Source organism: Lytechinus pictus, chromosome 18 (genome assembly GCF_037042905.1).
Source record: "Lytechinus pictus isolate F3 Inbred chromosome 18, Lp3.0, whole genome shotgun sequence".
Taxonomy (NCBI): Eukaryota; Metazoa; Echinodermata; class Echinoidea; order Temnopleuroida; family Toxopneustidae; genus Lytechinus; species Lytechinus pictus.
In genome coordinates this window covers 806,254-832,230 of record NC_087262.1, presented here as the reverse complement: position 1 = coordinate 832,230, position 25,977 = coordinate 806,254, and the positions used below count along the sequence as shown (strand labels likewise).

The window sequence follows — 25,977 nt, the reverse complement described above, 5'->3', positions numbered from 1 at the left end:
TACAAGTACTTCAATTGTACCGCAGTAGTACTGTGGTAGTACCGCAGTAGTACCGCGGTAATCGCAGTACTTTTTTACAAGGGTAGTCAAGGCGTACAGGGACACTAGTCAAGGCCGTGTGTTGCTGCCCTCTACGTCATTGATTCCAGAATTCTGCGACCGACTGCGAAGGACTCTGTCTCTGAATGTGAATGAGGTACATTATTTGACTGTTTCTTTTTACCGTTTCTTTTTTAATGTTGTTATTTGATATGAGTTAATTTACTAAGCATTCACCTCCGATCCACTAAGGATTTAGTTTTTAATTTGGCTATTTTTGTGACATTTTAGAAATTAGAATTGATCTTCGTGTTTGGTATCTGCTTTGAAGTTAACCCAGAGAGCTCCAGCCCGCGTAGCGGGCTGGAGCCCAGACGCTCAGTGTGCAAACGGGCATTAAGGTGAGAGTACCGTGAAGTTTGGTCAAAATAATTTTGATAATACATAATTAAAACAGAAATTAAGCACTTACCACGATTGTATGGATGATAGTCTAACGAGTGGCAGTTTCCTGACATCGAGGCACAGACTGGAACCTCAAAAAACGATCAGTTCTGTCGCGGTAGCTCTCCTCTTTCAGAATTCAACACAAAATGGCCGATCGAGACCGAGGCTAGTATAGCACTAGCGCATATAGACTTTGTCAAATTCGCGCATGCGCCCTACACCCTCTCGAACGGCCATTTTGCTATGAATTTTGAAAGAAGGAGAGCCACCGCGACAGAACTGATCGTTTTTTGAGGTTCCAGTCTGTGCCTCGATGTCAGGTAACCCAGAGAGCTCCCGTCCGCGCAGCGGGCGGGAGCCCAGAAGCTCACAGTGTATTCTACCATTGCCACCGGACAAGGGTGATTTATGGTCTAAATATTTCTCCAAATGAATTGTGAAAACAAAAAGTGTACAATTACCACGATTATATGGATGAAGGTCTAGCGAGTGGCAGATTCCTGACATCTGAGCACAGTCTGGAACCTCAAAAAAACGAAAAGTTCTCTGCTTCTACCCCGTCTCGATCGGCCATTTTTGTTAAAAATCGTAACAAAACGGCCGATCGAGACTGGGTAGAAGGAGAGAACTTTTGTTTTTTTTGAGGTTCCAGACTGTGCTCAGATGTCAGGAATCTGCCACTCGCTAGACCTTCATCCATATAATCGTGGTAATTGTACACTTTTTGTTTTCACAATTCATTTGGAGAAATATTTAGACCATAAATCACCCTTGTTCGGTGGCAATGGTAGAATACACTGTGAGCTTCTGGGCTCCCGCCCGCTGCGCGGGCGGGAGCTCTCTGGGTTAGATGTCAGGAAACTGCCACTCGTTAGACTATCATCCATACAATCGTGGTAAGTGCTTAATTTCTGTTTTAATTATGTATTATCAAAATTATTTTGACCAAACTTCACGGTACTCTCACCTTAATGCCCGTTTGCACACTGAGCGCCTGGGCTCCAGCCCGCTACGCGGGCTGGAGCTCTCTGGGTTACTTTGAAGTTTGAAGTGCGATTCGTTCAATCAACACAGTCCCATCTGAGCATTTTCATGTTTTGCCCTAGACCAAAAGCTTCGGTCTCTGTTAATGTTGGTTGTTCAGCTGAACTCCGTTGGCTTCACTCACCAAATACAGAGACCGAAGTTCTAGCGCGATCTGTACAGGGGACTCAATGGCCATATGTTTATGTACTTAAGATCGGATAAAACGGGGAAGTGAATTTGCGCGACAGCCGAAGTAAGTCACTGTTTTTGTTCCTTTTAACTTGATTTTTCTCGGTTTTTTGGCAATCGATGCCAAGAGCACTTGTTCACTGCAACCACCCTGCCTGTGGGGAATCTACAGGTTGGACTATGGCATGCCAATGCTGTACAGAGCACACACTTTAAAAAATGATTAAAATATCACTTTTGTGACCAAAATTACTAATTTTAATACAGTTGCAATTTATTTTTCATTAGAAACTTGGGAATAATTTTTGTATTCACTAGAGCGCTCAAAAACGTTAATTTTGGGCATATTTTTGTGTACGCCCTCTATTGGTGGAAAATAATATGGCAAGAAAATTTTCATTTTTTATCTCTATTTTTAATTAAGAAAAAAATAATTTAAAGAATCAAATTTACTTAAGGGCCAAGTTGTATGACAAATAGGTGTAATGTAAACTGTCAGTGTAAAAAAATCAAGCATTTGTCCCAAAGAAAAAGAGAAAATAAGCCAAACATTGCCATCCTTATTTTGCCACACATGGAGATACAACTGAGAACAAGGTTATATCATAACCTTGTTCATTGAATGAGTGGCCAAGAGGGAATATTAATTTGCATTTTGGTCGCGTGAATTTTCAAAATTTTTACTCATTAAAGACAAAAATTGAAGAGCCCCGACGGGGGGATTTTGCATTGCAAGTCCCCTAATGGTGGCTGCACGCTAGCGAGCCGTCTGTGTATGAGGAGAAATTTAAAAAAAAATAAAATGTTAAAAAACTCCTCGAAACAGACGGCTGCCAGCTGTCTAGTTTTGCCCTAGCTAGACCAGGGAAGTGTTCCAAAAGCTTCGGTCTAGTCTAGTGTAAGTAGGATGGGGGATCGGGTGTCCGGACACTTTATATTTTTGAAGCCTTCTTTTTTGTATTTGGATTACACTAAAAATATGAATTCAATACTTGTAATCATCTTCTATTTTGTTCTTTATAATATTTCCTAACATTTTGTACTAAAAATTTATGAAACTTCGCTTGTAAATTTTTCCAAATGACTTTCAAAAATTGATTGTCCGGACACACAACCTGTCCGGACACACAACAACTGGGTATACTGTTAGTGAGTGTTACTGTTAGTACCAGTACGTTGGTTCAATGGTTGTTGAATTTTGTTCCACTGAAATCTGTTGGCTCCACTCACCAAATATTTCGTCTTCTTCTTCTGGAAACAGTACAGTCCACCGTCTGGTGTTATTGTTGTACTGGGTGTATTGTCGTACTACACAACATAACCCAGGGAACTCCCGCCCGCGCAGTGGGCGGGAGCCCAGGGGCTTACCGTGTAATTGACCATACTCACGGGACTAGCGTGATTTATGGTCTAATGTTTTTTTTAAATGAATTGTTAAAACAGAAATTATGCACTTACCACGATTATATGGATGAAGGTCTAACGAGTGGCAGTTTCCTGACATCGAGGCACAGACTGGAACTTCAAAAAAACGAAAAGTTCTCTCCTTCTAGTTCTACCCCAGTCTCGATCGGCCATTTTTTTACGTTTCATAACAAAAATGGCCGATCGAGACGGGGGTAGAGAGGGGGAGAGAATGAAAGAAAAAAAGTAAGAAGACAGAAAGGACGAAGAAATAAAGGAAGGAAGAAAGAAAAAAAAAGAAATAAAGAAAGAAAGAGAGAGAGAGAATGGCTGCGGGGAAGAGAAGGATGGAAAGATAGAAAGAAAGGAAGAAAGAAGGGAAAGGAGGATGGAAAGAAAGAAAGAAAAAATATAGAAAAAAAATGAGAGGAAGAGAAAGGAAGGAAAGAAAGGAATGAATAAAAGGAAAACAAGAAAGAAAAAAGGTAAACAGAAAGGAAGGAAAAGGGAAAGAAAGAAGACGAGAGAAAGGAAAGAAGGAAGAAATGAAGAAAGAAAAGGTATACGGATAGATGGAAGGAAGGAAAAAAAGAAAAGAAAGATACAACGAAAGACAGAAAGAAATGAAGGAAAGAGATGAAGAAAGGCAGAAAGAAAAAATAAGGAAGAAAAGAAAGGATGGATGGAGAAAAAAAAAATAAAAAGAACAAAAGACAAAAAAAAGAAAAACAGAAAGAAAGGCAGAAAGAAGGAAGGAAAGAAAAAAAAATAGAAAAAACTTGAGGGGAAGAGAAAGGAAGGAAAAAAAGGAACGAATAAAAAAAGAAAAAGAAAGAAAAAAGGTAAAAGGAAAGAAAGGAAGAAAGAAAAGAAAAAGAAAAGGTAAAGGATTGATGGAAGGAAGGAAAAGAGAAAGAAAGAAAATGAGAGAAAGGAAAGAAGGAAAATAGGAAGAAAGAAAAGGTAAAAGGATAGATGGAAGGAAGGAAAAAGAAAAGAAAGATACACCAAAAGACAGAAAGAAATGAAGGAAGGAATGAAGGAAAGAGATGAATTAGGAAGGCAGAAAGAAAAAATAAGGAAGAAAAGAAAGGATGGATGGAAAAAAGAAAGATCAAAAGAACGAAAAAGAAAGGAATGAAGGAAAGAACGAATGAAAGGGATGAAGTAAGGAAGAAAAAAAGACAGGAAGATAAGGTAAAGAATGGATGGACGGAAGGAAGACAGTAAGAAAGAATGAAAGGAAGGGGAAAAAGAAGGAAGGATTAAAGAAAGAGGTAAACAAAGGTTGGATGGAAGGAAGAAAGAAAAAAAGATAGAAAGAAAAGAATGACAAAAAGAAAGACAGCTATAGTAACAGAAAAAATGAAAAGAAGGAAATTTAAAGAAATAAAGAGAGATTCAAAAGAAGGAAAGATAGGCAGAAAGAAAGAAAATAGAGAGGAAGAAAGCTCAAACTATCCAGTCATAAATAAAGAAGAAAATTTATCAATTTCCTTAATTGGCTAAAAAAAATAGTTACGAAAGAAACCACGTTTATCAACATACTCACAAATGCATATGTGGGACTGTCAAACAATGTATTTCAGTGTGTGCGATACAGACGATCATTCGAAACCCGATCTTTTTGAAGCATCACAGAAGTGAAAATTTCTCCTTTTACTGCTTACAAATGACAGAGCTACCCCAATTTTTAGGAAATATGGACATTACAAGAATTTTCATTGGTAAGAAATGTGAATTTTGACAGTTCTGTGGGAGATTTCTTCCAGAGCAAACTTCGCTCGTGCAGCACCGTACTCCTTAGAAACTTAACTACATGCATGGCTGCGTGGACTAGGCGCTAGCTAGCTGGGTATGCTAGACTGCCATTGATTCTGTGTGTGTGTGTGTACGTCTCTGAGCTGTGTGTTTATTGCAGAAAATGGCGCAAATTTTGCAATTCAAATTATAAACTTTTTTGAAAGAAGAAATTAATGATATTGCTTTTATTGTCTCTTTTTCTTTTCTTTATTTTGATGGTGAAATATGGGGAATCTTTCTAAAATATAATTTCCATAGGAGAATTTTGCTTGCCCGATTCGGGCAAGCAGTTTTTGTCTTTGCTTCAAAACACTTGCCCGACTCTAACTTTTACTTGCCCCTTGCAATCGGGCAAGCGTTTATGTCGCACCCTGCATTGTACAAGACAATGGCCATATGTTTATGTATTAAGTTGGGTTAAAACGAAAGTGAAGTTGCGCGAAAGCCGAACGAAGTCACTGTTTTTTCCCCGTTTTGGTGCATTTCTAATCTTTAGTTTAGCTATATTACCCAAAAATTAAGATAATAATATTTGGCGATTGATACATCAAATGAAAGGTCTTTGCATTAGAAATGCTACTAAAAAAAATTAAGAAAATTCGTTAAGGAGTTATGGGTAATTAAAGATCAAATTTTTAAAACGCATTCTGCCGCATATTTGTGATACCTCAAAATTTTTGCGATAAACATTTCATGTTTGAAAATTGCTCCACGTCATTCCAAGAATATTTTCCTTCAAGTCTTGCGCAACTTTTGAGTCCAAATTTATGATTCTCGGGTATCATTTAGTAGTACATGTCAGCCCCCAAAATGCTGAAATATGTGATTTAATTTTCAAAAGTGAAAAAATATGTAAGAAAACGTCTTTGTTATCGGTTGTTTTTGAAGAAAAGTTGTTAGAAATGCCATGAAGAATATGTACAGCAAAAATTAGCTCTCTACAAGCTTTAATTACTGAATTAGAACACAATATATATATGATTTTTATGAATAAATTAGCATGTAATTAGTTCATATAAAATGAAGTATATAATACATGTAAATATATATATTCAGTGAAGTTTATCTCTACAATCAAGTAGTTAATGTCATTTTTCTACCATCTGTAAATTGTTGTTGCCATTCATACATATCTTCCACTCACACAAGCATGCGAGGTTAGTTACATATCTTCATACATAAATGATGAATTTTGTGTAGCTTACGTAAATATCATTGGGTAATCAATCGCAGGCATTGGTCTTAAGTTGCATGATTAATTGTTATTAGTTTTACTAGATGTTGCTTTCACATTCTTTATTGACAGATCTCTTGAGTGTTGGTTTTACATCTTTCGCCTTTTTAAAGGTAATATTCTATCACATTGGCAATTCTAGGAGGAGGACACAAAGCGGTTGCATCCCAGTTTTTTCAATGCATTGCATCTACTGCATCCTGGTCATGGGAGAGTTCTTATCAAGGATCTGAAAATGATGGAGGAATCAAGTCTTCAGCTATCTTGTCAGACAATACTAGGCCCACAATGCTCAGAGAATGGGATCACACGCAATAGTGAGACTCTGGAAGGTAAACAAATTTGGTAAAGTTGATTACAAACTGGGTCCTTACCATTTCTGTCGAGACTTGATTTGGTTTTAAAGGGTCCCAGCAACCCAGCTAACATCTAAACATCGAATCACCTCTCTTTATCAATATTCTGGGTGATGTTTGCTATTTCAAAGGTTCAAACACTCCTAAGGTTTGTTATCCTGAAGGTTTGCTGTTTATTTCTATAACAAAAAAAGGCTCGTTAGCTTGACGGTTTGTCTGTCTGAGAACAAAATAAAGTTTCTTATTCCACAGGTTCATCAGTCTAAAGAGTTATTAGTTCGAAAACAAAGTTTGTTAGTCCAAAAATGAAGTGAGGTAGGTTTTCCAAAATGGAATAAAATTATTGTATTAAAAAAAATAAAGATAAAAAAATTAGATATTATGCAATAATAGTCTCAGCGGAGGATGATACTGTACCTGTGTATTTTGTGGCCAAAGCATGTATTTCATCAAGAAGTGGCATTCAAACATCTTGATTTTGATTTTATCTGAGCAGTTGCTTGAGCGGATGTGTCACCCGTGAATAACCTCCCGATGAGGGGATTTTTTTTTTTGGGGGGGGGGATGTTATGATAAACCCTAATACGATCACAATAACTATGATAATAAATTTAAAGAATATAAGTGTTAATAAAAGTATATTAATGGCTAATGATATGGATGTTAATGATGGTAAAAACAATGATAACAGCAATAACAATTTTTTCATTATTGTCCATGCAGAATTTTAAAGGGATTTCATTTCAACTCTTATCCATTGAGCAGTATGTGTGGATGTGTGTTTCGTGATGGTTGCTCGTATTTTGTGGGTGTTACGTGTTCGTGTATGTAAAGGTATCCTACAGGAATCCTACTTGTCAACAGTAAACATGCCTGTGATGATTTGTGCTGTGATGATGAAGCTCAGATTAAACATGAGTCTATGGTTTATTTTCGATTAGTCTAATGTCCAATTTTCAACTCGTCTATATTATTTGGTCAACCATCATTTCCTCCACTATCCACATGGTCTTATCACCATTTCGTCTGATAACCTGTTCGTCCAATGGCCATTTTTCAATAGTCCATAGTCTAATTGGACTACAAGGTAAGTGTTAATTCAGCAAAATGAATGAAACTAAAATGGATATTAGACCAAATGGTTTTCGGATGAAATGGTAATTGGACAAAACCCAAAATGGTTGTTAGACGAAATGTTGATAGACAGAATGGCATTAGTCTAAATGAAGGTAGACCATGAGTGGACGATTTGGCAATAGACGAATAGGCAATTTACTGAGTCTATAAGGATGCAGTCAACAGGGAAGGGGATGAGACGAGTATCATAACAATTATTTCTGGGATTCTATCAGACATGAATAACCATCATTTCTTGGGATTTATTCAACAATTTCTGACATTTTACTGTCATCCCCATTAATTGGAGCCAACGTAGTTCAGCATGACAACCATTGTACAGAGAATGAAGCTTTTGGTCTAGGATTCTACGTACCAACTCCATCACCTCAGCACACCCAAGTTCCAAACACCCCCCCCCCCCCTCACACTGACAAACTGCAATACAATCATAAATATGTTAAGTGTGAATATTGATTAATATGTATGTCCCAAGTAATTTTTTTCCCTTTTTTACATCATCATCAGGATGAGCCATGCATGACATATAAATACACTGTAGAAATAATCATTAAGGTCGGAGGACACTAAAAGGCAGAAAATCACCCATGCCTACTTTAAGTGAGAAATCAAACAAAAAATCAATAACATTCAAACTTTAAATAAGCTTTTCAAACAATGGAACAAATATGAATATCTATTTCCAATTCAATAGTGCTGTTGATCATCTTGTATAATGCTGCAGTCAAGGCATTTTTGGAAAATTATTGCGTATAAATAGTACTTTATTTTTTGTGTATGAAGACAAAATCTTCATTGCTTTTAGACAAACAAAATTTGTCCCGCCGATCACACCCTGTTTCAATAATGATAATTTTATATTCTGTGAAGAGTTATAGAAACTGTTCACTATTTTCATCATAGCAAGGGATATTTTTTGTTGATTTCAAGCTCTAAAATAAATGGCTAATTATATAAGGAATGAGACCTTGCATCGCTAACTTCCTTCTGTGTGATCGTACACATCGTTCTAAAAAGTCAACACCTAATGTTATATATATATAAAAGACAATGTTTGTTAAAAATGGGGGATTGATGCCCCTGTTTGAGGTCTTAATAGCTCCTATTCTGGTCCAAACAACCCCCCCCCCATGCAGAACACCATTTTTTTTTTAGGTTTGTAAAGTGGTTAATACTTAGTCAAGAATGGATCTATTTGTAGAAATTTTGAAGTTGTACAAAACAATTACAAAAATGCACCAATACTCCCCCAGCAAAATTTTCAGCTGTGCTAATGAGAAATAAACACTACATCAATTCTTGCTTGAAAGCCTATGATCACTTCTTTGAAAGAATTCCAAGCAAATGCCCCTGATAAAGATAGATTAGCCCCTTCCAACCCTCATAACAATTTAACAGCAATGGTGATTCTACCCCTCCCACCACGCCTGCCTACTGGTTTGTCTGGTTTTGGCACAGATTGTTTCAGTTTCAGACTAACAAACCTTATTTCATTTTTGGATTAACGAACCTTATTTCGTTCTCGGACTAACAAACCTTATTTTGTTTTCAGGCTAACGAACATCGAGCTATAGGCAATTTGCATGTAACGGAATTACAAACCTTCAGAATAATGAATCTTTGGAATATCCAACTGTAACTAATATTCTTGCCTGAATTTTTTTTCAGAAGTTCCTAAATAAAGCAAAAGATGAAAAAAGTAGTCTCTTTTTGCAGTTCGCACTCTTGCTAAGCTCCACCCCTCAAAAAAAGATGACTGGATCATGACTCCTGTGAAGTCAATGCCAGATGGTCCCTGCCTATGCTTATAAGAGTACTCCAGGCTGAAAAGAATATGATTTGAACAGAAAAATTAGACAAACAAAACACTGAAAATTTTTGATCAAAATCGGACAAGGAATAACAAGTTATGGCATTTTAAAGATTTGCATTATTCCGGTGAAACAGTTCTAAGCATGTCTTCATGAATATTCATTGGGTGATTTCGAGTTTGGTGTTGGTGTTGATAGCGTAAAATGGCCGCTGAACCAAGCTCCAACACCGAGCTGGGTTCAGAGGAACGATACCTATTGCATTATCGATAGCATATGACGTCACGCCTCTGCGCTGCTAAATCATTTCAACTTCACGCGAGAAGTCTCGACGACGAAAATGAAATCGTAGAGAAATGCATTAAATTCTCATTGTACAGAATACCAATGCTTTGATTAATTCAAGAATTCGAAAAAGTGAACATTATTCTTCATCAAAATATATAAAGCTCAAATGATTTATACTCATCTTAACTGTAAAACTAATTTTACAGGGATGTTTCATCATGTTCGCCGCCTGTTTGCAAGCTTGAGATTGCCAACACCAACACCGAACTTGAAATCACCCTGTGAACAAACTGATGATGTCATATACCCACTTGTTCTTTTGTATTTTATTACATATAGGTTTATTTATTTTTTTCCTTCAAAAACCAAAAATATTGTAATAACAACTGATTGAGTGCATTAGATACTCACTGCTGCAACTTATTTCATTATAAGGGAGACACATCATTCACACATATGAAAAAATGAAACAATTATGATTTCATGTAATAATAATACTAGTACAGTTCTCAAATACGCGTAACACCTACAGGTCTCTATGCATAAGAACATAAAAGGAAAGTGGGGATGTGACATCATCAGCCCATTTAATGAATATTCATGATGATGTGCATATAGCTGTTTTCAAAATGGCTAAACTTTAAAATTCAATAACTTCGCGATTTGTTATCAGATTTTGATGAAATTTTCATCATTTTGCTCTGTAAAATTTTACTCTATTTATATTTTAGATTTAGATTTTCAGCCCGGAGCATCCCTTTAAAATGCATAGAGATCATTAATAGGTGATCTCAGCACACAAATTTGACTAAAATTCATAAATAGGAATAACCAATGAAGGACAACTACATACATGTATATATGGTATTTGTCAGATGTACATGTAAGTCCATGAATCGATCAAATGCTGTCCCCTCCCATGCATTCAATAGCCACCTTTCACAAACCTCAGGGACGGTAAAATTAGGGTCCCCTAACACAAAAGTTAACGATTAATCATACACTTGATTTTTAAGATTGATTGTACATTATAGTCAATAGAATCAAACGTAAAAAACTGCTCTACAATAATTGCTAAGCTTTGTGTTACAGGCCGTATAGATCTGCTTTTCGTGTGCAAAATTCTTTCACGCGACACCCGCACCATACCTGCATGTACATTGCGACTGATGGTCATCTTCGTATATGCCCCCTGAGCTGGCGGCGAGCCTCTACTATGACAGCTGGCTGGAGATATTCGAAATGCAGGGCCCAAAATAGATTATGACATGGATAAGAAAGTGGTTTTTCAAACAAATCGAGTGAGGAAACACTTACTGAATAAAAGGGAAGTTCACCCTGAAGAAAACTTTGTTGTAAAATTAGCAGAAAAAATAGTAAAAAACATTGGTGAAGGTTTGAGGAAAATCTGTTAAAGAGTAAGAAAGTTATTAGAGTTCAAAGTTTTGAATTTGTGACGTCATATAAAATGCATGAATTTCAAATTTTATATGGTTCCTGATGACTTAATTTTGTTTTCTATTCATGATCGGGTGTGGAATGATTTGTCTATTGATATACAAAAGGTACAGTGAAAACCATTTTCAATTTTCTGAGAAAATTACATTTCATTGATTTTTTACCATTCGCTATGTAGGAATGCTGCTCGCATATGACGTCACAAATCAAATAATTGAAATTCTAATAACTTTTTAATTATTTGATGAATTTTTCTCAAACCTTCGGCAATATTTTTTTTTATTTTTTCTGCTATTTTTTAAAGTCAGGGTGAACTTCCCCTTTAAGGCTTAGATATAGATCATTACAGTCCATCGAATCGATATTGCATTTAATGTGGATTATTGGTGGATCACTGGCAATTGATTCTATGGGTCAGATCACCTCTCCAGCCGAAACCATTTCGCATGCGTTGATATGTACACAGCATATACAATAGGCCTATACGCGTCTGAACTACAGTCGAATTTGCTGGGTTTTTTCTTTTGTTTACTCCTACACAAACGATATGCCTCTAGCACACAATGTAATGGGCATTATGTTTTACTTTCCCCAGAAATGGGGGATTAGATTCAAATTCCCGGGGGGGGGGGGGGGGACCACTTCCATTGATGAGTGGATACCAGCACGACCATGGGGTTTCGAAAAACACCCTAAACAAGGGAAGCAAGTCTTTTCCAGAATATGAGAATATGCATCTCTTAACAAGTATTTGGCTTGTGAAACCCTACAAGTATTGGAAATATATCCCTTTTTTCAGTATTTTAAACATCGTTTTTGACACCCTTATAACGATACATAGGCCTATACGTAACGTACTTGCCCACTCTGTCCCCTTGTACGCGTGATCGCGCCTGGTATCCACTCGCCAATGGAAGTAGGCCTCCCGGGCGGCCTCTCGAGCTCTGGGAGGAACCATATGTGGCTCTGGAAAGTCGTCCTAAATCGGATATATTGCTGTTACCATAGTAGCAACCAGAATTTTGCACACGAAACGCATGCGGTATTGAATGTTTCCGTTGCAGATGCGAAACGAAAAAAAAATCTCATATCACACAATTTGCATTGCAGGACAGAGTTTTACGATCATGACGACGGGCCCAAAAGTCTCTTCCAAAATCAACTACTGTCGTAAATAAGCGTTCGCGTTCTCCAACGAAAGGTCAGGAATAAGCCAGTTAGGACTTACCTCATGGGCAAGTTTGTTCAAATGATCTTTCTTTTCTTTCATTATGATCTAAAAGACAAATTTCAAAGCAAGATATTCTGTAAGCATGCCTTATATAGAAGGACTCAAAATGGAATAGAACAGGTGACTAGGATAGCACACTGGTTATGAACACTCTATCAAGGCATTAGTTGTATTTCTACTTTGAATACAATAAAATGTTGTCATAACGATGTACTTATTCTTCTGATAAAGTACAGTCCATCAACGGGTGTATTGTCATACTATATTTGGCAGGTCTGGTGTGGAGTAGACTTGGCCAAATGTTAAATACCAGTCGCTAGTGGACACATTTTGTGTGTGTGTGGATCAAGTAAAAGAACACAATTCAAAAGACTATATGAATAAATCAAGACACCAAAGTTGGTGCTTATCTCATTGAATATCAAACCACCACGTCACTTTAGTACGAATAACCTTCTTCTGATTGTTCACAGAATATTCTTATCATGCGCAGAATGGAACTCCGTACTGGCCTATTTGAAATCATTTGAAATGGCAAAAGCAGTTAATAGCAGTTGTCTGAATAGTGTTTTACATTTTGACCCAGCCAGCATGTATAATTATGACATCATTGGGTTTTCATATGATTTAGAAACATGTAGGCTCATTTGCAACTCTTTGTAAAACAGGGCCTTTAGACCTTGATTTCACTTCTATACATATCAGTGATTTTACGAACCGGCTCGAACCTAGGCTGGTCTCCAAAACATGATTTTGGATGCGTTAAAAGTTTTGATTTTTTTTCAGACATTCATAACTTTGTATTAAAGAAACCACGGTTTTAGCCAGTTCATAAAATAATTCAATGCCATGCGCATGTTTTTTTAGAGGCACAAACTACATACGCGCTGCATACGTGTAACATCAAGGTTGTTCTTTATTTTTTACCTCTTTGCGCCATTCCAGAGACTTTATAGTAGTTTAGGCCACTTCGTGAAATCAAAGGAGAGGGCCGTGCCAGTTTGTAAGAAATTAAAATATGCTCTTATTTTCTAAATAATAAGAAATTTGACTATCTGAAATATGGCAAATCAATGAGTAAATCTCGGGTTTTCAGAATATGCAAAAAATGAATATATTTTAGAAAATATGACAAATTTGGTTTGAGCCAATTCGTAAAATCACTGACGAATGGACAACGGCAGCTTTAATAATTTGTTGTTTTTTTCTTAATTTTTCAGCATCTGGACCTCAGCAGAACGAGATGGATGGGATAAGCATTAAAAAGGAGATAGTAGATGAAGGAGATAGTGACCTTGATGGAAACAGTGGATCATGTGAGTAAAAAACGTGAACTAATTGACATAAATGCGGGAATGTATCTTCAATGTTTTTTTTGTGATTGTTCTTTTTCTGAAGAAAACCAGCTTATGAAACATGTCCAAAATCATGTTGGTATATTGATTTCAGACACATTTCAATGTTCAACTTGTAAGGAGTCGTTTTTGTCTAATTCTGACCTTGTGAAACATGACAGAATTTGTACTGAGAGGAAGCCTGATGAATGCATTCAAAGCACAATTTTATTTGCTACAATGGATGGTGATGAGATACATAGTGAAAGTACAGAAGATGTTGAGCCTCAATGCCAGTGTTCTGATTGCAGTGAGATACTGTATAAGCTGTAATTTTGGCGGGGGTTTTATTTTCGCAGATTTCGCGAATTGCCAATTGGCCGTGAATTTAACAACATGCGAAAAAATATTGATACATTTATTAGACAGTGTCATTATCCCCAACAGCAAAGCTTTGCTATTGAAAACCTCCTGTGTAGTTAAAAACTTGAGATATGCACCTCTATATATACAAAAAATAAGGTTTATAACGTACAGTTAGTGATTCAAAAAGTTAGCTAGCATTTCAGTTTTTTTGTTTCTCAAACAAAATCAGAGCCTAAACTATATTCTTATTTGATTTTATCAATGTTTATTCACTCAATGAAATATTACAATGTATTTTCCAAGAAATAATTTGATTTTACTGTCATCTGATTGACTCTATACACTCGTATTGGCAGCTATTTGCACACTCATTAATATTCATAAGTCACATGACCAGAGCTTTTAGAGGTGTAAGATTCTGTTCACAAAATTCAAAATGTTTGCACTTTTACCAACTTTTTGAAAAATGAATCTAACAAAACACAATTCCAAAGATTGCTTAACCCTATGGATTACAGATCATTCTGTGACATGGTGAATTTTCAGATCTAAGGGTAAAATAAGTGAAATTTAAGCCACCTTTTTCCACAATTTGTAACTGTTATACATGGACATATTTATATACAAAAGACACATCAGCATAGGTACTTTGAGGAGCATAGACTTGCACATGCTTTGAACTAGTTTTGCTTCTTTGAAATACTGTGGAAGTGTTTCATACATTTTCTGATCGCAAATTTAACGACCGGCGAAAATGTTGCGACCCCAGCGATTTGGTGAAAAATTCTGTATGCGAAAATAACAGCTTGTACAGTATTCTCTTGTAAACAGCACTTAGACAGGCATTCGGATGGAGAAAAACTTCAAGATGATAAAGTAGAATTTGCTCAAAAACCCTTCTGGTGCTCTGATGTGGTCTTGCTAATCATAAAAGAAGACATGAAAATAAATCATTATCTTTTACATCTACAAAAGAGAGACAGCGGCATGAAAAAGAGCAGGGAGACAAAGACCCTCTTGAATGTCAGTATTACGGGGAAAAAATCAGCAAAAAAGTTATCTAAAAAACACATAAAAAGTCACACAAATGAGAGACCCCTTGAATGCCAATATTGTGGGAAAAATTCAATCGACAGGATACTATATTTATCATATTAAAATCACACAAAAGAAAAGCCATACATGTATGAATGCAAAATTTATGGCAAGAATCCTCATTAGAATTCACACCAAAGAGAAGCCTTATGAATGCAAATATTGTGGGAAGAAATTAAGCAGAAATAGAGTACTAAAAAGTAGACATATTAGAATTCACACACAGGAGAAGCCTATTTTAATATGAATGCACATATTGTGGCAAGAAATTCAACACAAAAAGATATATAAATGAGCACATTAGGATTCACACAGAAGACGAGGTTCATGAATGTGGTCTTGCTAATCGTAAAAGAAAACAATAAAACAGATCATTTGATTGTTCTCACTGTAGGAAATCTTTTACATCTACATATGAGAGACAAAGGCATGAAAACGGGCATGGAGGCTCAATGCCTCTTGAATGCCAGTATTGTGGCAAGAAATGTAGCAGAACAACTAATCTGAAAGAACACATAAAAAGTCACACAAATGAGAGACCCCTTGAATGCAGAGTTGGCGCGTTTTAAACGATGTGTTTTAAAACACCCGTTTAAAAAAAAAACGTGTTTTAAAACATTGCATAGACTTGTGTGTTTTAAATTTGCATCCTGGATGTGATTTTCTTTTTATACTGTTATTTAATAAGTGGTGTATTATTTTCTTCTAACTAACTAAAACTCTTTTTCAACACCACTCCTTTCCTCCTCTTTCTCTTTCCCCCTTCATTCTTTCTTTCTCCATTGCTTTGTCTTGTTCATCTTCTCCCTGTTCAATTGTGAGCATCAATCCATATTAAGAGTGTTGTGCTCACTTTTTGATCTGGAAAAGAAACACTATTTAAAATGAGCTCTAATACATGTACATGTAATATAAGAAGTAATAGAAGTACTTGAATGAAATGGAAGTGTTGCACAAGCACAATAATATTTTACAAATATACTGTAAACCTGACATCATACTCTGTACACCTACACACAAAAGCAGGTAAAACTTTGTGCTTCATAAAGATGAAGAAAAGTACTTCAAACAGTATAAGATAATCAGTTAGCAAATCTTAACCCTAACAATTCCAGGGGACCTTAATGGCCCCCTAAAACTTTATATGATAACTCCATAAAGACGACAGGGCCCCGCCATATCGTTCAAGACTATTTTGGGGATGCATGCATGGGTATGCAGTTATGATATACAGTACACCACAAGTGCATATTATCAGATCCCGACTTGCCCAAAAACGTGATTTCATGTATAAACCCAATGTGAGCCCTTGCCAAAATTTGTTTGTATCTGTATCATTATTTTTACTTATTGTTAATGATTGGAAAATTATTGCCAAAAATTTCTATTAGTAATAAAAACAAAAGTTTTAAAAATCTGTACATAAGAAATATAAAAAAGTTTAAAAAATCATTACCTAAATAGACTGGGCTATTTCGTTTCCTATGAAGACTGCCCTCTTATGATCTGGGCTGTCGATCGCGGGATCACAACAAAAAATGGCACGCGCATTACCCATGGCATAATCTAAAAAACTATAAATCAAATTTTGCATAGATCTCATTTCTAATTTATGCATAAAATCAAAAGTTTGCTCTAATTAATAAATAATGCCCCTGAAATGCTCATTTTTGGCACACAACTCTTTAAAGGAATCTGATCAAATGTTCTTAAAATTGTTTTTTCAATGGAAATAGTCAGGGACTATATTTTGACCATAAACAAGGTGAAATTAATTGATTTTAATCGGTAAAAGGAAAAATAATGACACATTTATGAATTTTGGCTAAAAACACTATTTGCATCGGATTTGTACACAAATTCATTTTGAGCAATTTCGGGTCTACTTACAATTTTAGAATGTTGCGTAATTTCGGAACCGCATGCCAGGGGGTCACAATTTTGGTCTCAAAAGTTGTGTGAGACTCGAAAAAGGAAAGTCTGTGAGTGACGCATTAAAAAAAATTTGCACAGGAGGGGGGGGGGGGGGCTGAATCAGCCCCCCCATTCTTATAAGGGTTAAAACAACATTCTATACTGATTTTTTATAATATACATTTGATCAGAATTCCTGAATTAAAAAAATAAGTAGTTCAGGGGCTTTATTTAAAGATTTGAATTGAATTTGTATTTCATGCACTAAAATTGGTATAATTGATTCAAATAAAATAAAGCATATTGATTTCCCGGTAATGAAATTAAGCTTTGAAACCCCATGTACGTCAATTTCTTCCATTGTGCAAATTATTCTCGCCCCCCCCCCACCTCCCGATTGACAAGACTCAATATAGCTCGGGACTACATGTATATGTACATGTATTAGGAATAAAATGTCAACTATAAAGTGTTCTTTTTTTTGTAAGCATTTAATTTCCATGATTTAGTAATTTTGGGGGAAATATGAACTTTTCTGTTGGAAATTCATTGTCAAAATTGTGGTCATCTCTTATTTAAAACATCAAGAGCTTAAATCATACTGTATATATTGTATAGTTTAATTGATTTACAGAAAATTGCATCATTCGTTGGAAAAAAACGTTTTAAAACGATTTAAAACGTTTTAAAACAATAAAAAAATGTTTTTTTTTTTTTTTTTTTTAAATAATTTTTTTTTTTATTACAACCCTGCTTGAATGCCAACATTGTGGAGAAAAATGCAACCAAAATGATACTTTGAATGTTCATATTAGAATTCACACAAAAGAAAAGCCATACATGTATGAATGCAAATATTGTGACAAGAAATTCATGCATAAAGGTCATCTATATGAACACATAAGAATTCACACAAAGGAGAAGCCTAAAACATTGTGGCAAGATATTCAGCACAAAAAGTCATCTAAATTGTCATATTTGAATTCATCATAGCAATGTTAATACTATGGAAAGAAATTAATACAAAATTGTGATTAATTCCCGTCAGTCCTGTGGTATTTTCATGCTAAATCCATTACACAAGAGGTTCCTGCTGCATCATTTTGTAGCTAAATGAAGAATAAGCAAGGGCCCAGGACACTACCTTGTGGGTCTCCTGATAGGCCATCAATAAAATTATATTTGATCCTGTTTATAACAAGCTGTCATCAATAACTTAAGAAATCAGAGATCCTGCTGCTGGGGACCCCTTTGGCACTATAGTTGCTAAGCTTATGGACCAAGAGTGAGTGGTTAACCTGGTCAAATGCTTCGTTGAAATCCATAATGAGATTGTCTGCTTTCCATAGGCCATGTCATGTTGTAATAAAAAGCTCATCCGATTATCCAACAGTAGGGTCTCACAAAATCTGGGCCCTGTTGCATAAAAGTTACTATTATGGTAACTTTGCCATTCAATGGTAAACTACCATGATTGAAACGCTGATCACCACCATCAAAATCAAGGATTACATCCAACTTTGCATGGCAATGTTACTATAATGGTAACTTTTATGCAACAGGGCCCTATTCCCCTTCAGAAGCCAAGTTGCTTGCGGACACAAGATATGATATTTCAGATGACACAGTGGTGCTATTTAGGATATTTTCAAGCATATTGCAACATATTTTAGTGGGAGATATTTTTCTGTAGTTGGCAGAATTTGACCATTCTCCCTTGAAGACCAGTAATACATTTAGCATCTTTCCTGTGAGATGGTATTTTACCGGTATCAATTGATGATTGGTATATATCACAGCAAGAATTGGGGCAACCCATCAGCATAATACTCTCAAAATCCCAGATTTGATGTTATCCAGGCTATTTATTTTACCATTTGAGTTTGTGAAGGAGCTTTTGGATGAATTCTACCGAGATTAAACACTGTCTAATGTGCCGTTGTTAGAAACGTGCAAATCATTCAAAGTCTATTTTGAATTGGAAGTCGCTTTTCCTTTTATTGATTGCAAATTTGGGATTGATTTGCTGGTCTGCTTTTTGCATCAACAAAAATAAATTGATTTGCTGTGGTTAAAATTAATCTATCACTTGTGAATTTGCAACTGAATGCAAATACCTTCTTTTAACACTCCCTAAAACGGGTACAAATCATGGAAGTACATCTTGTCTTGTCCTTTCAGTTATTTACTTGAGTTGGCTTTTGGCCAATTCAAGTTTGGCCTTTGAATGCTGTCCAGAGAAAGAGAGAAAAATCCACAAACCTCAGCATGATCATTGCGCTAGCTAATAGCAGAATAAAAAAGGCTTTGTTTGATGGAACTTGCATGTTTTATTTTGATTTTTTTGTTTGTTAGGCCTGACTAAAAAAGTAATCCAGATAAAACGTTTTGAAAATGCGCGCCGTGTAAAAAGTAATCCTTACAGCATATCCATGTGCCAGAAATTATAGTCTTCCATAATGACAGACATTGAGTCTTTATATTGAACCATTAGTTGGGTGTTATTTAAAATTATATATGCTTTTCTCTTTGTTTAATTTACAGCAAGTGGATCAAGGCTGAATAAGGAAGATAGAGGAGTTCTTGGTGGAAACAATGTATCATGTGAATATAAGATGACAGAATCTACAGGAACTGTGTGTTCACACTGTAAGAAAATAGATGGGACAAGCATTAAAGAGGAGAGAATAGATGAAGGAGATTGTGACCTTGATGGAAACAGTGGATCATGTGAATGTGAGATGACAGAATCTACAGGAACTGTGTGCTCACTCTGTAAGAAGAAACTTGAATTAAGGGACAAAAATGTCAAAACGCCTTTTTCTGAAGAACACCAGCTTTTGAAACATCTAAAAACTCATGTTGGTATATTGATTTCAGACACGTTCCAGTGTTCATATTGTAAGGAGTCATTTCAGTCTAATTCTGACCTTGTGAAACATGAAAGAATGTGTACTGAGAAGAATTCTGATGAATGCCTTCAAAGCACAATTTCATTTGCTACAATGGATGGTGATAGGATACATAGTGAACGTACAGGTGATGTTGAGCCTCAATTCCCGTGTTTTAATTGTAATGAGATATTTTCTTCCATGCAGCACTTAGACAGGCATGTAGATGGAGACAAACTTCAAGATGATAAAGTAGAGTTTGCTCAAAAACCTTTCCATTGCTCTAAATGTGATAGAAGATTTCCATCTGAATGTGGTCTTGCTAATCATAAAAGAAAACATGAAAATAGATCATATGATTGTTCTCACTGTAGCAAATCTTTTACATCTACAAATGAGAGACAAATGCATGAAAAAGAGCATGGAGACAAAGACCCTCTTGAATGTCAATATTGCGGGAAAAAATGTAGCAAAAGATTTTTTCTAAAAGAACACATAAGAACTCACACAAATGAGAGACCGTATCAATGCCAATACTGTGGCAAAAAATTCTCTAGAAAAGATACTTTAATTTCTCATATTAGAATTCACACAAATGAGAGACCCCATCAATGCATACATTGTGACAAGAAATTCACTAGAAAAGGTAAACTAAATGCCCACTTAAAAATTCACGCAAATGAGAAACCTTATGAATGCACATACTGTGGCAAAAAATTCATCCACAAATGTGCTTTAAATGTTCATATTAGAATTCATGCAAAAGAGGAGCCTTATGAATGCGCATTCTGTGGCAAGAAATTCAATGCAGAAATTGATCTAGATAGACACATAGAGATTCACACAGAAGAGGAGCCTTATGAATGCAAACATTGTGCCAAAAAATTCAACAGAAAAAGTGATCTAAGTAGACACTTTAGAATTCATGCAGAAGATAGGAATTATGAATGTACTTACTGTGGCAAGAAATTCAGCCAAAAATACCATCTCAGTTCGCACATGAGAAATCATACAAAAGAGAGACTCTATCAATGCCAGTTTTGTGGCAAGAAATTCTTATTTAATAATCATCTGAACGTACACATAAGAATTCACACAAAAGAAAAACCTTATCAGTGCCAGTATTGTGGCAAGGATTTCAACACAAAAAATTGTCTAAATGTTCATATTAGAATTCACACGAAAGAAAGACCTCATCAATGTCAACATTGTGGTGAGAAATTCATCACGACTACTAAGCTAAGTCAACACATCAGAATAGTTCACACAAAAGAAAAACCTTATCTGTGTCAGTATTGTGGCAAGAAATTCGGTAGCAAGAAGTCTTTGACTCAACACATAAGAATTCACACAAAGGAGAAGCCTTATGAATGTAAACATTGTAGCAAGAAATTCAGTTCAAAAAGTAATCTAAACGTACATGAAAGAATTCACCTGAAATAGATGTCATATTAATGTTAAACACTGGAATGGAATCCATACAAAATTGTGATTCAATCTTATCAGTGTAGGGACATTTTCAAAATAAATCGATAACATGAGAGGTTTCCACTGCATCGGTTTGTGACCATTTTTTTTTTCATGCACAACTTCTGAGATCGAATTTTTCGAAGCCTTAGAATTTGGTAACGAAATTAACCCACATTAATATGTTATTGCATGCCAGATTAAAAATTGCTCAAAAATGAAATGGAATAGTCGGTATAGCGGGGGTTTCATATTTCAGTGACCCGGGTTTGATTCCCACTTTGTGCGCTTATGTCCTTTGGTAAGGCATATAAATCCTCATTATCTCGGAGAAGGCGTTAAGACGTTGGTCCTCTGGTTGCTTTCTTTCAAGCATTCATGCTTTCTTTGCAATCGGGTAAAAAAAAATCACTACCATTTCAATATCATAGACAAATCCAATGCACATTGTATTTTTAACCAAATTTATAACTCATTATTTTACTGTAATTGATTAGTCATGTAATTTCATGTTATTTATTATTGAGATGCTGCTAATTATTTCCATGGAAAAAAACATTGAAACACAAAAAAGTTTTTAAAAGAGTTTCAGAAGGATTATCATATGACTGACTGTATTCTAAATTCCCCGGTTTTCTGTAACGGTAAAATATCTGAAATATGGGGCGAACACAGAATATCATGGAGAAAAGGATATCTGTGTCAATAATTAAATATTTACCAAATACAGCCAAAACATTCATAATATAGCAGAATCCTTATAAAGTTTACTATTCAACAGCGCTTCATGTGTATTCACATATCTGTTTAACCCTGAACTTGAAAGAAAACAGAAATCACTTTACAATAAATGGAAAAGCGGGGACTTAAATATGTCAAACTTTTTGGGCAGTAAATTACCATATATGTGTTACGTCACAGATCATCCTATATCATCATACAGCATGGAGAATTATAGTACTACTTTACATGCCCCCGCAGACGAAGTCCGGAGGGGGCATTAAGCATTGCCCCTGTCCGTCTGTCCCCCACTTGGTTTCCGTGCCATAACTCAAAAAAATATTTGATGGATTTTAAAAGGTTTTGGTGTGTAGGTAGATGACACCAAAATACAGGCTAAGTTGGAATTCGGAGTCCGCAGGTCAAAGGTCACAGCTCATTTAGTATGTGAGTTGGTTTCCAAGGAATAACTAAAAAAAATATTAAATGGATTTTAAAAAGTTTTGGTGTGTAGCTACCTACACACCAAAACTATGACACCAAAATACAGGCTAAGTTCGAATTTGGAGTCCACAGCTCATTAAATACGTGAGTTGGTTTTTTGCGCAATAACTAAAAAAATATTAAATGGAATTTAAAAAATTTTGGTGTGTAGGTACATGTAGATGATACCAAAATACAGGCTAAGTTAAAATTCGGGTCCGCAGGTGAAAGGTCACAATTCATTAAATATGCAAGTTGGTTTCCGTGCAATAATTAAAAAAATATTTAACGGATTAAAAAAAAATTTGGTGTGTAGGTAGATGACACCAAAATACAGGTTAAGTTCAAATTTGGAGTCCGCAGGTCAAAGATCAAAGGTCACAGCTCATTAAATATGCGAGTTGTTTCAAAGGTCTAAATTATATCGGAGTCTGCACGATATTAAGTTTAATATATTGAATGAATTTCCGATCTCATTAAGCAGGGGCATCTGTGTCCTTTGGACACCTCAAATTTATAGTTAAAAATGTGATTTTGTGTGTTTTTTTTTCTTGTTACTGTTGTATCAGTGAGTCTTCTAATGCCAGTATTAAAGTTAAGTATTTATCTATATACAAATTACGTTTAATGTATATGATTGATTGCTTGATTTTATATGTCAGGTACATGTATAACCCAAGAAAGACAAGGATACAGTTGGGAATATGTACCCTTGAAAGAAAGCCCATGAAAACCATTATGCCTTATTTTCAGTGAAGTCCTTACTAGAATATTTTAAATCATGCATGACCATATCCTTTATCCTAAATGTTTCTAAAAAATAAATTGCCATTGACATCTTGAAGACTATAATTTCAACTGCTAAATATACTGTGCATACTAGGTTTTTGCATTGTTCGAATTGTGTTTTTTATGTAATGAGAAGTTCTTGTGGATATTTTATCTTTAAATTATATGTTGTATTAAAAAGACATAAAAAACATAGATTGAGCTCATGTCTTTTATGCATTTGGTCTGAAAAAGATTTACTGATGAGAGAGAGAGTGGAAAAGAATAAGTGAGGATAGCTAGGTGACATTATATTGAGAGACAGAGGGATAGACAATGATGAGAGAGAGTGGGAGGGGTGGGGTAGAGAATAGTGAGGATGGTTATGATAGTGAGAGAGAGAGAGAGTGATAGACAATGAGAAAGAGAGTGGGAGGGGTAGGGTAGAGAATAGTGAGGATAGCTGGGGTGATAAAATAGTGAGAGACAGAGTGATAGACAATGAGAAAGAGAGTGGGAGGGGTAGGGTAGAGAATAGTGAGGAAAGCTGGGGTGATATAATAGTGAGAGGACAGAGTGATGAACAATGAGAGAGAGAGTAGGAGGGGCAGGGTAGAGAAGAGTAAGGATAGCTATAATAGTGAGAGAGAGAGTGATAGACAATGATGAGAGAGAGTGAGAGGGGTAGGGTAGAGAATAGTGAGGATGGTTATGATAGTGAGAGAGAGTGATAGACAATGAGAAAGAGTGGGAGGGGTAGGGTAGAGAATAGTGAGGATAGCTGGGGTGATAAAATAGTGAGAGAGAGAGTGATAGACAATGAGAAAGAGAGTGGGAGGGGTAGGGTAGAGAATAGTGAGGAAAGCTGGGGTGATATAATAGTGAGAGGACAGAGTGATGAACAATGAGAGAGAGAGTAGGAGGGGCAGGGTAGAGAAGAGTAAGGATAGCTATAATAGTGAGAGAGAGAGTGATAGACAATGATGAGAGAATAGTGAGGGTAGAGAATAGTGAGGATAGCTATAATTGTGAGAGAGAGAGTGATATATAGACAATGATGAGAGAGAGTAGGAGGGGTAGGGTAGAGAAGAGTAAGGATAGCTATAATAGTGAGAGAGAGTGATAGACAATGATGAGAGGGAGGGGTAGGGTAGAGAATAGTGAGGATGGCTATAATAGTGAGAGACAGAGTGATAGACAATGATGAGAGAGGGAGGGGTAGGGTAGAGAATAGTGAGGATAGCTATAATTGTGAGAGACAGTGATAGACAATGATGAGAGAGAGAGTGGGAGGGGTAGGGTAGAGAAAAGAGAGGATAGCTATAATTGTGAGAGAGTGAGTGATAGACAATGATGATTGGGAGGGGTAGGGTAGAGAATAGTGAGGATAGCTATAATTGTGAGAGAGAGAGAGTGATATATAGACAATGATGAGAGAGTGGGAGGGGTAGGGTAGAGAATAGTGAGGATAGCTGGGGTGATAAAATAGTGAGAGACAGAGTGATAGACAATGAGAGAGAGAGTGGGAGGGGTAGGGTAGAGAATAGTGAGGATAGCTGGGGTGATATAATAGTGAGAGGACAGAGTGATGAACAATGAGAGAGAGTAGGAGGGGCAGGGTAGAGAAGAGTAAGGATAGCTATAATATTGAGAGACAGAGTGATAGACAATGATGAGAGAGAGAGTGGGAGGGGTAGGGTAGAGAATAGAGAGGATAGCTATAATTGTGAGAGAGAGAGTGATATATAGACAATGATGAGAGAGAGTAGGAGGGGTAGGGTAGAGAAGAGTAAGGATAGCTATAATAGTGAGAGAGAGTGATAGACAATGATGAGAGGGAGGGGTAGGGTAGAGAATAGTGAGGATGGCTATAATAGTGAGAGACAGAGTGATAGACAATGATGAGAGAGGGAGGGGTAGGGTAGATAATAGTGAGGATAGCTGGGGTGATAAAATAGTGAGAGACAGAGTGATAGACAATGAGAGAGAGAGTGGGAGGGGTAGGGTAGAGAATAGTGAGGATAGCTGGGGTGATATAATAGTGAGAGGACAGAGTGATGAACAATGAGAGAGAGAGTAGGAGGGGCAGGGTAGAGAAGAGTAAGGATAGCTATAATAGTGAGAGAGAGAGTGATAGACAATGATGAGAGAATAGTGAGGGTAGAGAATAGTGAGGATAGCTATAATAGTGAGAGACAGAGTGATAGACAATGATGAGAGAGAGAGTGGGAGGGGTAGGGTAGAGAATAGAGAGGATAGCTATAATTGTGTGAGAGAGAGAGTGATATATAGACAATGATGAGAGAGAGTAGGAGGGGTAGGGTAGAGAAGAGTAAGGATAGCTATAATAGTGAGAGAGAGTGATAGACAATGATGAGAGGGAGGGGTAGGGTAGAGAATAGTGAGGATGGCTATAATAGTGAGAGACAGAGTGATAGACAATGATGAGAGAGGGAGGGGTAGGGTAGAGAATAGTGAGGATAGCTATAATAGTGAGAGAGAGAGAGAGGGAGGGG

General features: G+C 36.2%; 1 protein-coding gene across 1 annotated transcript; it reads left to right on the top strand.

Annotated features, from left to right (window-relative positions):
* The first annotated feature begins 125 nt into the window (after window positions 1-125).
* LOC129281281 (zinc finger protein 883-like) lies at window positions 126-23,647 on the top strand. The gene is made up of 4 exons (XM_064113594.1): window positions 126-196; window positions 6,285-6,474; window positions 13,644-13,739; window positions 19,677-23,647. Exons 2-4 carry the CDS (start codon window positions 6,378-6,380, stop codon window positions 21,464-21,466), a joined length of 1,983 nt encoding a protein of 660 aa, XP_063969664.1. The 5' UTR covers window positions 126-196; window positions 6,285-6,377; the 3' UTR covers window positions 21,467-23,647.
* Window positions 23,648-25,977: the final 2,330 nt, after the last annotated feature.